At 37.5% G+C, this 14,840-nt stretch overlaps 2 protein-coding genes across 3 annotated transcripts; one reads left to right on the top strand and one right to left on the bottom strand.

Annotated features, from left to right (window-relative positions):
• Nucleotides 1-818: 818 nt before the first annotated feature.
• LOC119989430 lies at nt 819-2,809 on the top strand. Of its 2 annotated transcripts, none has more exons than XM_038834938.1 (5): nt 819-954; nt 1,338-1,830; nt 2,252-2,353; nt 2,436-2,543; nt 2,653-2,809. In XM_038834938.1, the coding sequence occupies exons 2-4, from the start codon at nt 1,368-1,370 to the stop codon at nt 2,537-2,539; spliced, it is 669 nt and encodes a 222-aa protein (XP_038690866.1). In that variant the 5' UTR covers nt 819-954; nt 1,338-1,367; the 3' UTR covers nt 2,540-2,543; nt 2,653-2,809. The 2 variants fall into 2 exon arrangements, with proteins under 2 accessions (XP_038690866.1, XP_038690867.1); XM_038834939.1 differs by having other exon boundaries at nt 844-954; nt 1,325-1,830.
• A 1,070-nt stretch (nt 2,810-3,879) lies between these two features.
• Nucleotides 3,880-6,649, bottom strand: LOC119989429 (scarecrow-like protein 13). Its single transcript, XM_038834936.1, has 2 exons — nt 6,496-6,649; nt 3,880-5,812 (listed from the first exon to the last, which is right to left on the bottom strand). Exon 2 carries the CDS (start codon nt 5,726-5,728, stop codon nt 4,103-4,105), a length of 1,626 nt encoding a protein of 541 aa, XP_038690864.1. The 5' UTR covers nt 5,729-5,812; nt 6,496-6,649; the 3' UTR covers nt 3,880-4,102.
• Between the last annotated feature and the right edge of the window lie 8,191 nt (nt 6,650-14,840).

Genomic DNA, 14,840 nt, shown 5'->3' with positions numbered 1-14,840 from the left:
GAGCATCACAGCTATCATCATCACTGAATGTAAAGCTATCAATCTCACTCCTCTATTCACAGGAATCTTCTCCCGAGCTGGTAACAAAGCTGTCAACCTCAGCAGAATCATCCTCTTCTTCACTGGCACTCATAGATTCATCATCATCATCATCATCATCATCATTGTCATTATTATTGTTGCTCAGCGACTCATCATCATAATCATCTTGATCTTCACAAAACACTTGAGGAATACCAAGTAAGAATGACTCATCATCATCAGTATCAGTATCGAGCAAATGACAATTCTCTACAGTACTCTCCATGACTAGTTATGTCAATTTTGTGGAGAAAGTCAGAAGGAAGAAGAGTTAGCAAGAGAACAATTGAATAACAATATTCACAGGAGAGTTTATTTATATGTATGTGTATACAAGAAGAACTAAGGAGTGTTTGTTTCTTATGAGGATTACAACGGTGATTAGACTTCTAGTAATAATAGGATTTGTCTCTCTAAAACACCGTAATAAGAATTACTAATAGGAATGGAATTAGGTTTGGACTTATTTTTTACCAACTCAATACACACTTAATGTGGATTGTCACCCGAGAACCACAAATAATTTAAATAACACTCATGCGTATGATATGTCACAAAGATCTCGAGTTTAAACATTCTTATTCCCTCTTCCTCTTCTGTATTCAAAAATACCCGTGAACCCGTCTCCCAATTCTCTGAATTGAAAAAGCGACGACAACAGAGGGTCAAAAAGTCTCAATTCTCGGAACTTACAATTTTACCCTTATTTTTCCACTATTCCTGCACGGGACCAGAAAAACTGCCAACGTTCCCAGGCCGCCTCTGATGCTTCCAACTCTTTTCTTGTGACTCCTCTTTTTATTGTTTCTAGCTTTGATTGATTGGCGGACGCGGACCAATTACTATACAATAAGTAGAGATCCATACAAAAAGGTTGGTTTTTGGATGTCTAATTTAATCCGAATCAATTCCTCCATTTGTTTTTCTGGGTATGACCAATACTTTACGTTAATCATAAGAACTAATCACGTCTTTTCATGATTTCATTTCAAGCATGAGCCAGAGCTATGTAATAATTTCTGTTCTTGCGTTCGATTCCATTTTTTCTGATGATTATATGAAGGAGATGTTGGGACCTCTGGTCACGATTAATGCTGAAAATATGGTTCATTTGAAATGAAATTTGCACTGCTCTTCTGCTATCACATGATTTGTATGATTTTTTATTGAGTCACGTTTGTCATGATATGAATTTGTAAGACATCATTATTTTGATGCAATTTTGTTGATGGGTTGTTCAAAGTTATGATTTTTAGGCAAAAAAAAAGAAAAGAAAATCGAAGGGGATGGTTCAGCTTGGATTTGGAATGGAGGAATATACATCGGAGAAGGGGACTCTACGCATGGCGCAGAAGGAGAAAGAGAGGGAACGACGTCGCATGAGGGACAGACAAAGACGGCAATCGATGAGTGCCGAAGAGCGCGCACAACACCTCGCTAGACGTCGGAGGAACTATCAACTGCGGAGGCAGAGAGCTGAGAATGCGAGGTTGGTCCCACAATTTGAGGAAGGGACCATTCAGGATCAACATGAGCCGTTGATCGAAGACATTATTGTATCTGACGATCAAGGGCATGATGTAAAGACTGAGGTGGGTTGGAAACTTCCTCCACATATATTAGCTATGCTACCCAGAAGGCCTCGTTTAACTCATTTTAAACATCTTGCTCGGTCATTGAATGATCAAGTGGGTGAAGACGATCACAGACTTCATGTAGAAGTGTTTGTGAAAGATGGAGAATCGAATTGTAAGTTCATTAACTTATCTGGTCTTGTGTATTGCATCCTCTCTCTATATGTTCTTCTTGAAGCCATTAAAATTATCAAGGAAGTATTAAATATATATGTGTTTAGTGACTTTGAGGGACAAATAGGATGTATATGACAGACTAAACATTGTTGGTGTTAATTTGATGGGTTTGATGAGTCTGGTTGTTGTATTCCTGTATTTCGCGTCCAAAATGTAGCGCATCCTTGGGTGTATGTTCACGATGTTGTAACGCTTTTCAGGTTTATTATCAGAAACTTTTGCAATTAAGATGTATTAAGTCTCTTGCCCGGGCACTAAAGATGCATGGAATGAACCATTTTGTCATATACCTTATATTCTACAACTGCCAGAAATATACACCCTTGCGAATGCTCACGATATTTGAACACCCTTTTCAGGTGGATCAGCAAAAGCTTTACGATTAAATTCTATTAAGCGACTTGCTCGGGGAATATATACTACTGTGACAGAGTCTGCAGATCAAAACCATCAAAGTGAAGGTAAAGCCAAGGTTTGCAGTCATGCGGAGGTAAATTTTGTGGGACTTCTTTGAATTTTAACGAAGCTTAGAATTTTTAATAGGTGAACAGAATCTGAAATGCGGCGAGAATCAACTCAAAAGCTGTGAGGTACTGCAAGGTGTACAGCCTAATAGTCTTGGGGTTGAAAACAATCAACTTAGTTAAGATGGTAAAACGATAAATCAATAGTTTTCTTCAGTGGACAGTATTAGTTTATTTGTATCCGAGATAACCGTGGTCAGGGGATTAACATATTCTACTTTTTCATGGTACATTAGGTTAAAGTTATATCCTTGCTGAAGAAAGGAAACGTTCTGGTTAGCTCCTCTTCAAAATTTCTCAATTGAAGACATTTACGTAAGAAGCTGATTGATAACACAATCATCTTTTGCAATTAATTGACTGAAGAAGCAATTTATTTGGTTTTCTGGTGCATACATAGGAAGTTTGGTTGAAGAGTTTTAAGCTTAAGTTTGTTGTTCTCTATTTGTTGTCTCCTTATTTGAATTGGTTCTACCTTTGTCCAATATTCTCTTTGGAAGTAAGAGTAATGGAGGATAGATGGTTTTTATGCTTTCATGTTTTAGATCGTTACCATATAAAGGAGAAGGAGACATGACATGAAAGATGAACACTTTCAGTCAGGAAAACTAATTTGTGAGTGGTTGGTGACTATGTTAAGTGATCATACACACAAATCATTGCTTGATAATATGGATGAAATTATTTAATGCTTCGAGTTAATAATTTACTTGTTCTACGCCAAAGGGTTCTTCAAGGACAGAGATAAGAAAGAAACAAGGCAGTACTTGTAATAAGCATTATGGTTACGCATTAAAAATAACTGTAATACGACAGAATGGGAAAATGGACCTTTTTCTAGCAGAGCGTCAACCTTGATTAGTTCAGATAGTTTTAACCATAGGGTTCTTTCCTCATCCTCTAATCCGGAGTAGCATGTTATCAGGTTTCACGTTAGCGTTTCTGTCAGATGTGCCTTTGCTACAGATGTAATAAGTTATGTCTTGTTTTGCTCCGCATAATAATCTTACATATATAATGCAGTTACTATGTTCTTCTTTACTCTGTTTCGGGTTCACGTTGATTACAAGGAAAAAGTTCACCAAACAAGTTGTATTTTATATGGTTAATTTTATTCTTTGATCTGTAATAAAAAATAATATAATTTTGGCGTTTCTCTTCATCTGAATCTTAGTGTGATAAAATCCTGGAAAGCAAGCAAGTTTTTTCATTGTCCCTTGCCTATGTTGATTGCACTGTTTTTCAACCAGACCAACTGTATTGTATTACAGTTTCTTTCTTTCTTTCTATATATATCCGGCAGAATTGCAGGCCGGATGAAGCATACATTATAGTGTAGGAGCACAGAGTTTTTCAGTTGCTTTGAACATTAACCTACAATGAGACATGATGATATTGATGTTCTTGGTGCATGTCAGCAGATTCAGGAATTTTAGACGTATTAGTTTACATATCTACATTCTTATAGCCAATCTTTACTGCTGCTTGGTTGCATCGGTGCACTGTTTTAATAGTATTAAGCTATCTTAATTCTATACCACTAAATATATAAAAAGGAGGCCAATCTTAATTCTATCAAGACATGGATACCATTGCTACCTATGCCCTAGAAGTAGTGAGTAGTGACAGCAAAAGTAGTATAAAGGGTAAAATTCACAGATATTGCCAGGCAATCATTGTCATCTTTCACCTCCATGCTGAAGAGGTTGCCATTGCTCTATTCTTCCACAAAAGGTATAGAGCTCCATCCCTCTCTTCAAGTCCATAGTTCTTGTTATATTCCTTCAATAGATCCCGGATACCACTAGTCCCTGAGGAAGCCAATGGATATGGAGTAAATCCAGCCATCATAAGTCGTGACCTCCACTTCCCCAGAAGTTCATGCCTTTCTACCCTCTCCGCTCCCTCACAAGCAACCATGTTGACAATGTCCCTGGCCACACAATGCTGCTCTGCATTGATGCGCTGCTTGTCATCCCTTGGGCAAGCCACATCGATCGATTCAAAAAATGCATGATAATAATCCAGTGTTTCAACGAATCGCTGAAAGAAAGGGGAAGTGTTGGTGTTCGATTCTTGTTCCATCAGGGTCACAACCTTCGGGGACAAACTCTTAACAAGCCTCAATAACCGGTCTCTATGATTCCATGTGGTCACACTCTCGTCTGGCACATGATGCAACACATAAGGAAAATTTACCACCACAGCTTCCCCAGGTCGAACCATAAGATCTTCCAATTGAACCTCACAACCAGACATGGCAGCATCATGGAACTCAAATTGCAAATTACACGACTTGGCAAGCTTTTTCAGCCTCTGCCCTACAATATGAAGTCCACCACCACGAGCATGATTTGATTGCGAATCATCAATACCAGTTATGCGAATTGAAGAAGCTCCACCAGGCTGATCTGCTAGTGCTTGAATGAGGCCCATCCACTGGCTGCCCTGTGCAATCTGGAAGTCAATGATGTGGATTCTAGGTTCGTTTTCTATAGCTTCCTGAATGACAGCATTAGCTGACTTGTAGGCAAACCTCCAATACGGGCATATCTGAAAAATGATGGTCATGTAAGACAATAATTCAGAGCTTGTTGGTTCTTCACACTTCAATGATTTGTAGATTTTACTCCCTGACGATGCTAGCCTTGCCCTAAGCCCTTCCAACATGTAAGCACCTAATCGTTGGATAGGCTCTCCAGATACTGACACCTTTTGCTCCAACACATGCATTAAGCCAGCTGCTGTTGGCATATTACCATCACATACTGCTCGAGCACAGGCAATGAGCACCTGTTTCAGGTCCAACCTGGGGAGCATTTGCACGAGTTGATTCCAGTCCCAACCTGACACAGAAGGAGCTTGGTGGACACCATTCATGGAGCAGCAATTGCAACTATCATTGTCAGATTCTGGCCCAAGCAATGAAATCTCCAGTTCCCTCAGCTTGTGTCGCAGTACATTGTCATTATCTGTAATTGAAGACCCACTGACTGGAGAGCTATACGCATTATCAGGGGAATGATGAGGATCCGACAGGTATGAGTGAGAACTTCTGCTGGTAGAGGTGCTAGTAGCAGAAGGGGAATCATAGACAACAAAACCAGTACTAGCTGTGGCTGATTCGAGCGTAAAGAATTGCTCCTCGCATTCTTGAAAAGAAACACTGGTTCGGTCACAACCAACGTCTCCAAAACCATTGTTATCTAAAATTTTAAAATGCAAGAAATCATATGGTTCAATCTCTTGCATTGGCTGGTGGTAAAACCCATGGATAGCAGCCGCAGTTTGATGTGTCTGAGATGTTTGCATCTAAAACCAACCCACTGTTGACTTGATTCTGAAAATGGAAAATATGATGCTAGCAGCTATTTGACAGCCAACTGCTTTGATAACCTGCAGCAAAGTATTAAGGATTATGATCACATGTAGATTGAAAAATCACACAACCAATGCAACTCGATTTAAATGCTAGGGATGAAATAAATTGCACAGCACTACTTTCCAAATCATGAAACATTTCAAAGTATCACCTTTTGGATTTCCATACCAACTTAATTATCCACCCAATGAAAAAAATTATGGCTACCAAGAGTAAGCGGAAAAGGCTTTTTTAACGAGTGGCATGGGCTAGATTCCAAAGAATAAAATCCATTTTTGCAATGATACAACAACGCAGTCTCAATCGCCATAGATCCCCTATGCCAATATCACACCAGAAACAACAAAAAAGCATTCACCTCCACAGAATTGAACTTGAACCCACATGGATAGAACTCCTCTACCGCACGCTTATGTCAAAAACAACAAAAGTACGTTCACCTCCGATCTTAAAACTAACTTACAGGAGGCAAAGTAAATTTCACAAAAAGGAACTTGCTTTCGAATATTTTAACCAAACCCATAAACCCAAACCAAAGATTACCAAAATTCCATATGTTGAAACCTAAAACCCAATTCGAGCAATATTTATCAAAACCATAATCTTCATTAAAACAAAACCCATATAGAAGACACGACATCTAGATGTCATAATGAGAAGGCAATAAATCAGTGAGTGTTAAGTGGTTTTCCCATACCTCAGTCAAAGAAAAATCTCCAGAGCTCTTGAATTTTGTCTAGACTCTCCGATTTCCTCTTCAATGGCAGTAGAAGAGCGATCGCTTGTCATCTCTGGGTTTGTTCCACAACCAATACTTAACGTTATGGCCTGGAATCAAACGCCCCCGCATATTCCTTTAATTACATTACTGCCCTGTTACCTAAAATAAGTGTCGGTGGAAAAAACAAGAGACTACAAGGCGATTACTTCGATCAAGTGGCATACACCACATAAATATACTCAACGTATTTAATCTTAATTGATAAATAAATCTTCTTTTGATCTGAGTCAAATATATGGTTTTTTTTCACATTTTTGGAATGCTATTAATAATTATACGTGTCCAATTTACTACAATATAAGACCTTTTGAGATAGGCCAGCAGTGATCAACAAAATGCGCAAATGATAATAGCAGAAAACCTTGAGCATCGATGAGCACTGGTTAAAGAAGTTTCGACGATTAAGTCAATGAAAGCAATGCTTAGAAAAGGAAAAGTTCGAAAAGAAAGAGATCTTCGCATTGAGAGTGGGGAGAAAATAAAATCCCCTCCAACAATAGAGATTCAATTTATATAGTGCCCATTTGGTACACAATATGTTCATTTGCTGCATAATTTTGCACCACAATATATGTTATAAGGCCGAACCAATAACTAAGGGACGAAGCCGAAGATAAGGCAGTTCCTCGTTAAATGGTAACAGCCGAAACTACTGCAAACTACCGTAAACTCCCCCAAACTTCCATGAACTTCTCCAACTACCACAACTGCTGGTAACTGCTCAAGAAAAGCATAAAAGGAGTTCATTGAGAGCTTGGAAGGGGAGACTTGATTTTCTGACTCACTTTGTAATGACAAGTGATAAATAAAATATCATATCATTTTGCACCGTGGACCTAGGCTCAAAACCGAACCACATAAAATCTCTCTGTTTTATCTTACATTTACCCATTCATCCTCAATAATTCGATTGTCGATAATTTACATCAACAGATATAAAGATGCGGCCAAGGTAAAGATGGGATGCAAGGATGTTGGGCAGGAGTCAGGATAATTGGTTTCTTGGACAAAAGTGTTGGCCTGACATGCGTGATGTAATATAGTATAAAACTATAAATAGAGTATAAATCAAATAGTTATACCTGTTAGTGGGCCATGTGCATGCCGAAGTGGGCCAAGATGATTTTTGGACACTACAATAACCAACAAATTCGAAGTGTTTCTTTGTTAAGACTCACTAAAAGAGAGTAAATGTAATATAATATTATACCAAAAGTTGTACTTCATTTGGTAACAAAGTCATGTTTACTTTAAATATCTCATACCATAAATAAATCCTAATAAAGTACAAATATAATACGTATATCCTATATGATGACGTCCAAAACGTACTTGGATGTATCATGAGATAGGATTGATGTCAAGAAGTATCATCAAGTCTGTTGAAGAGGTCAGCATAGTAGAAAATGTGTTATATGGGACTCCGAGTGTGTTCTCAGAGGACCTCTCAAACGGTCAAGCTAGTATGCTATCAACGGAAAATGCTCGATGTTTGGAACTCTCTCTCCCCAAATACCTATTAAGAGTGTAGTCGTGTAGGGTTCAAGATACTTTATTTGGTGATAAAAGTCCCTTTTTGTATGAGTTGGAGATTTCTAACTTTGGTAGCAATAGATTTTTTTCTTCCCATATTCCTAGGTAGATTTATAGGGGGTGGATCTCAGACCCTATAAGAGCAACTTCAGTAGTGTAAATTTGTTAGCCCAGCAAAAATTTATATTGGGTCCCACTTCTATTACATAAAAAGTCAAGGCAAACACGTCTCTCAATACAACCACACCAACAAAACACATCTCCCAATATAACCACACCAACAAAACACATATTCCTATACATTTTCCTTCCCACCCAACATGGTGGCCAACAAATTCCCATGCCCTTCATGTTGTCCCCAATAAAACTACATCAAAACACAATCTTTCAATATAAAACACATCTCCCAATATAGCCACATCAGCAAAACACAAAACTCAATACAGCCACATCAGCAAAACACAAAACCCCATACATATTTGTTGGTCCAGACAAAATAACACCATTGCAAGTGCTCTAAATACATATCAAACAACCAAATGAAGTCTCTTTTTTTTTTTTAAGAAATTGAAATGGTCGAAGTCTAACAGACTCTAACTCTTAGGGCAAATGCAATGGGAATGAATTTGCTGGGCCAACATTTTTGTTGGCCCGGTCCCACCTCTATTACACAAAAAGTCAAGTCAAACACGTATTTTAATACAGCCAAATCAGCAAAACACAAATTTCTATACACTTTTTCTTCCCACACACTTTCTCTTTCCATCCAACCCAACAACATTCCATTCCTCCATATTATCCACAACAAAACTACACCAAAACATCAAATATCAATACATCCACATCAGCAAAACACTTATCCCAATACAGCCACATAAGCAAAACCCATTTTACAATACAGCCACATCAGCAAAAGACAACATCTTTGTTGGCCCAATACCACTTCACCATTGCATTTGCCCTTACAACTCACCAAAACCCAATTCATGGTTTCTTACCTCATATATTATTACTTATTTAAGAAAAATATGTATGTGTATGAAGTTACATCGAAAGCTTGAATTCATTAAGTAAATTAATTTACCTTTGGATTTTATATTCAGTCCACATCATGCGTTAAAATGGAAGTAATCAACGCGTTTTTTACTGTTAGAAGGCTAAGTGGCAATTCCGTGAAAAGCATACATATTCGAGGGCAGATGTGAGGCGACCCTTGTACCAGGAAGGTCGACATCGACAGCAAGGGCTCGCATTCTCCGAAGCAACGTGTTCCTTAATTTTTGTCATCATTGATGATGTGGAAATTAAATTAGCATCTCCCGCACTCCACTTGATGGGCCAAGGAGGAGGAGGAGGAGGAGGAGGAGGAGGAGGAGGAGGAGGAGGAGGAGGAGGAGGAGGAGGAGGAGGAGGAGGAGGAGGAGGAGGAGGAGGAGGAGGTGTTTGTTGTCATCCTGCGTCATCAGAGACGACAGTTATGTCTGCCTCTAAAATCTAAATTGATGAGGATGGTCCCATTAGGACTACTAAGCCAATGGGACTTATCCACGTCATCATTCCTAGTGTACTTATGATACGGATCCAACCATCTTTTAGTGATGGATAATTGATGATGTATAATTATAATTATATTGGTGAAAACGAAATTGATCAAGTAATGCAACCAATAGAGTTTTTAGTTTTGTACAATGGAATGATCAAGTAATGGAATAGTTTTGTTGTTATCACTCTTTTGCCACACCACTCTTAACTCTTTTAATTAATGATTAATGGGTGAACCCATGTGGCATTAATAGAGAAGAAACACTTACACACACACACACTCCCCTAGACCTATTACTGTTGTTGGATAAAAGGCTTTTTACACATGAGTCAGCACTCTGAGTCACTGGCGACGGACCCACATGAGTCAGAACTCGTGCGTCATGTCCATGCCAAGGGAGACCAAATCAAAAGCTCTGATTCTCAAGTGGACATCATTCTCTGTGGTTTATGATTTTGTTTTCGTCTTCACGAATTAACAAATAAAGATGCTTTTTGTAATGGATTGGGACCCATGTGAAAAACTTTTATTATTATTATTATTTATTGTCCTAAACCCACCGTCCTCTTTCATCTCTATTGTATTTGTCGTTGTCTGTTTTTTGGTTTTGTCTGTGGACATGTGTGGAATAATCTTCCCCTTTCTGCGCAGAATAAAACTTAAAGTTCCCCCCCCATAAACACAAAAGCAATTGAAACGCATAAACTGGTGGGGTGGTGTGGTGGGGTGGGGTGAGTGAGATGACTTGCTTCTTTTTCACCACTAAAATAAATCAAAACGGGTGGATTTGGAAACAAATCGTCTCTCAACCTTTAAGCTGACCCATGAATGTTTCACATTTCTTCATCAACATAATATATTTTATAATAACCAACATGCTTGTTCTGAAAATTTTCCAGGAAGATGGACTCAAAACCCTTATCACATGGACTTCGAATTCTTGACAAATCCAGTGTATGGGATGCATGTTTGCTACGGTGAGATCAAAGTTTTGAACTTCTGACTCAAACTTTGATCATCTGATGTTTTGCTGGCTATCTTGACCCAATGAGGTTTTGGATCCCAGGCCGAACCCAAACGTTCAGCCCACGACTTCACCAAAACGGCCCAGAACAAATAATTCACCCAAAGTATGAAACAATATTTTTTTTTTACTAACCGAAAACCATCTAACTCAACATGTCATTTGAAAAGTTGAATGGGCGTAAATCTCATACCATCAAAACAGTTCGCACCGCACTAACGACAAGATTGGTCAAAGCCCATATGGGTAGAAACCAAGAAATGAGACAAACCCACGAAACCAAGATTTTACAAAAAAAATCTCAACTAATTAGTTCTTCGAAACCTTGACCTCAGGCACAATACTCCCCAAATCCAAAGGAGAATCAACCAAACTATTGCCAAGTGATTTTGCGTGAAGACTAACATAGATATCGTGATAAAGAAGTGATTTATATCATGTTTAGTGATGCGTAAGCCTTTGGGGAGGACAACTTGAATGCATATTCTCTTGGTTGACGACTTTGGTCTACTTTCTAAACTCGAACAGCAAATATTTCTTGGTCATGTCACTACAAGAAAGTGGATCATTTACGACACTTTAACAAGACGGTTATATAGAAGCGCTGACGCTTCTTTCATTTCACGGCGCTTTTTTAAAAAGCCGCCGTTAAAATATTTCACATTTGTGATGCTTATGTTAAGTGTCGTTAAAAGGTTGATATATCGGCGCTCTTTTTCAAGGCGTCGTCAATGCCAAATAATTTCGCATTATTCAGATGGCGCGAAATATATCGTGGCGCTTTTGTGTAACACGTCGTTAAATTTTTGCCGTTTCTAACAATAACCGCCATTATTTATTTTCTAATTAGCGACGTTAATAAGAAATGTTGTGAAATGTTAATATGATGGCGCTTGATGGTATAAGCGCCGTGAAACTAATTTCCCCCTTTTTTAATAAGGATTCAAATCTTAATTAGGATTAACATACGTAGAACTCAATATGAAGCAATTAGTATAGTATATTTTATATTCATAACGTTATCCTTAACATATAGATATATATATGCATATATATATATATAAATGTGCATATATTTATCTAATTAATAATAATATATAATTGTGTGTAATTTGTACAAAGATGAATATATACATTAAATCAATATATACTTATATATTAGGTCTAGTTAGGTTTATGGCCACGATTATCAAACCATAGACATATATAACCCTTAATGACTAAGAATAAGTTAAGGTTTCAAAATTTCTTAGTTTAGGGTTTAGGGTATATATTGTACTATATATTAATCATGAGTATCATTTTAAGGATAATATAAAATTTTACTTGAAACATCACAGTAATTCAAATATTACCTAAATGTTTAATTTTGTAACATATATAATTGGGGTTTTAGTGTTAGGACTTGATAGGGTTTAGGGTTTCATATGAACAGGAACGACGCTTATTTACGAAAACGCTAGAAATATCTGTAATGTACTAGTGCTCGACGTAAGCGTCGTAATTTAAGAAAATAAAACGACGTCGTTTCGTTGAATTTGTAATTTACAAATTAAATATAACGACGCTTCTATAATCAAACGTCGTAAATTTTACTATTTACGGCGTTTATGAAACACCACGCCGCAAATGAGTTAACATCAAAACAACATCGTTTTTTTAATAGATGTAGGCAAATCCCTGAAGGTTTACTCGACACAATTCACACAGGTAGAGACTCCCTCCTCTGTACTCCGTCTTCCGCCCCACCGCACTCCCTCTTATACCACCGCACTCCATCTTCCACCACCTGCATTACGTCGACACAAGCACACACTTCACTGTACGATTCTTGAACTACTTCGACCACAAGAGCACGAACACTCCACCTCGAGATGATTCTGGTACTTCATAAGGTATGAATTCCTATTGTTTTTCTTGCTTTAAGAGAAGAGCACTAGATATATGTGGGTTCAAAAGTTTCAATTGAGTAATTTGAGTTTTCCCTTTGGGTTTGTCAGATTTGCAAGCGTTGTTGCTCGAAAGTAGGCATCTTCTATGAAGCCTATCACTGCTATACTGGAAAGAAAGTGGTTCAATTTTTTTTTTCTGAGTAAGGTGGGCATACTGTTTTGGTTGAGTTAGTATGAATATGCAATTATAATGTAATGGTGTTTTGGTTGGTTGCCTTGGAAACATTAGAACAATGATTTTAGGTTCTTAGCTGATGATAGGTTTGTATTTTTCTCCAATGCAATGAATTCACATACTCGTTTATTTGCGAAATGAGGCTTGAAGTTTGAAGTTTGTTGTTAGTTGTCTGCTACCATAGAATTTTGGTTTGTGACAGAATTGGCATTAGTGCTCACAAATTGTTCGACAAAATGCCTGTGCGATGCTTGACCATTCTCATTTCTGTTATTTCGACCTCCTTGGGTGGCATTCAAAACTCTCTTTTGTTTGATACTTGAATGTATCCCTTCCACATTATCCAAGTTTTTTCCTTTTTTTTCCCCTTTTTTGAGTTCGTCGCTTCAAGTTGGATTATGCAAAGACCTATTGACAATTGCTTTCGTTTGTCCTTATAATGTAGGAGTTTTGTGCATCTATGTGTATATGATGTTACCTGCTTACCTTAGTTTGATAACCTACACCTTTGATTCCTACTACTCGTGGGATCTTTTATTGGGTTATAATCTGAATCATAATGCAATGAATAAGTGAATTGTTTTTCTAGTTGATGTTGAGTCAATTCACTCTTTCGCAATTGCCTAATTTGGAGCGAATTGTCTTTTCATCAGAAATTATAGCTTCTCAGTTGATAATTGTCTATAAGAAATACCATGTTTAAAGAGAATGTGTTCATTTGAAAATAAATATGCAGTTCCTTTTATTCTTTATGTTTGAAACTTTATATGTACGTATTAGCGTTATGTTTGAAACTTTGTTTATGTGTGAATAGATGACCACATTGGACAAAAGTTGGATGAATATTGACAACCGTTTGGACCCTGATTATATTAGGGGAGTCGAGCAATTCCTTGACTTTGCTTTTCAACACCCAAGAGTAGGAAATCTCATATATTGTCCCTGTAAAAAGTGCTTCAATGGACATTTTAAGGCTAGAGAGAATGTCAAGGAAGATTTGATCATAAGGGGCATAATTCGTAGTTACACTTTTTGGAACTTCCATGGCGAAGAACGGCCTACTACTGTGCAAGTTGAGCATGATGAGCTTGGGCTTGAGGTGGAATGTGATGAAATAGATGAGTTGATAGCAGATACCAGGTCTTAATCTAGAGATTTTTGCAGACCATAAATATGATGCGGATAATGCTAGAAGTAATGTGTCGCAAAATGAGGCTGAACAAATTTACAAGGTTCTTGAAAATGCCAAAACTACATCTATTATGATTGTAAGATTTCATTACTCTCGTTCATCTTAAAACTTTTATATATTAAATGTGTTGGGGGATGAATAATAACGCCTTCACCATGTTACTTAAGGAGTTGAAGAAGGCTTTTTCTAGGGGTAAAACACTATCGAAGTCATATTATGAGACAAAAAAGATTTTCCAAGATCTTGAGCACTCATAAAATAAGATAGATGCGTGTGTTAATGATTGTGTTCTATTTCACAAAGAACTTGCAGATGCAGATAATTGCTCCACTTGTGGAGATTCTAGGTGGAAAATAAATAGTGGTAGAGGTTGTGATGATGAGGATGATGATGATATATATTCTAATTCTTGTAAAAAGAAAACGAGTATCCAGAAAGATATTACGACACTTTTCTCTTAAATCAAGGCTTCAGAAAATGTTCATGTCTTCCAAAATTGCTTCTGATATGTGTTGGCACCATGACAATCACATTAGATATGGCAATCTAACACATCCGATAGATTCAGAGGCTTGGAAACATCTTGACCGATTGTATCCTGACTTTAGTTTTGAACCACGAAATGTGAGACTTGGATTGGCAAGTGATGGATTCAATCCCTTCGGTAACATGAGTCTATCATATAGTATGTGGCATGTTATTCTTATACCATATAATTTGCCTCCATGGATTTGTATGAAACAGCCAAACATGATTTTGTCTCTACTTATTCTAGGAGAGAGAGCTCCTGGGAATGATATTGATGTTTACCTACAACCATTGATTGATGAGTTGAAGGAATT

This window comes from Tripterygium wilfordii, chromosome 21 (genome assembly GCF_013401445.1).
Source record: "Tripterygium wilfordii isolate XIE 37 chromosome 21, ASM1340144v1, whole genome shotgun sequence".
Classification (NCBI taxonomy): domain Eukaryota; kingdom Viridiplantae; phylum Streptophyta; class Magnoliopsida; order Celastrales; family Celastraceae; genus Tripterygium; species Tripterygium wilfordii.
The sequence above is the reverse complement of the archived record's forward strand: the minus strand, read 5'-3'. Positions and strand labels throughout refer to the sequence as shown.

Excerpts from the sequence above, each read along its gene's own strand:
- LOC119989429 (XM_038834936.1), bottom strand. The coding sequence starts at position 5,728 with ATGCAAACATCTCAGACACATCAAACTGCGGCTGCTATCCATGGGTTT.
- LOC119989430 (XM_038834938.1), top strand. The coding sequence starts at position 1,368 with ATGGTTCAGCTTGGATTTGGAATGGAGGAATATACATCGGAGAAGGGG. Across the intron at positions 1,831-2,251 it reads GAAAGATGGAGAATCGAATT|GTGGATCAGCAAAAGCTTTA; the intron begins GTAAGTTCATTA and ends CACCCTTTTCAG. Across the intron at positions 2,354-2,435 it reads TCAAAACCATCAAAGTGAAG|GTGAACAGAATCTGAAATGC; the intron begins GTAAAGCCAAGG and ends AATTTTTAATAG.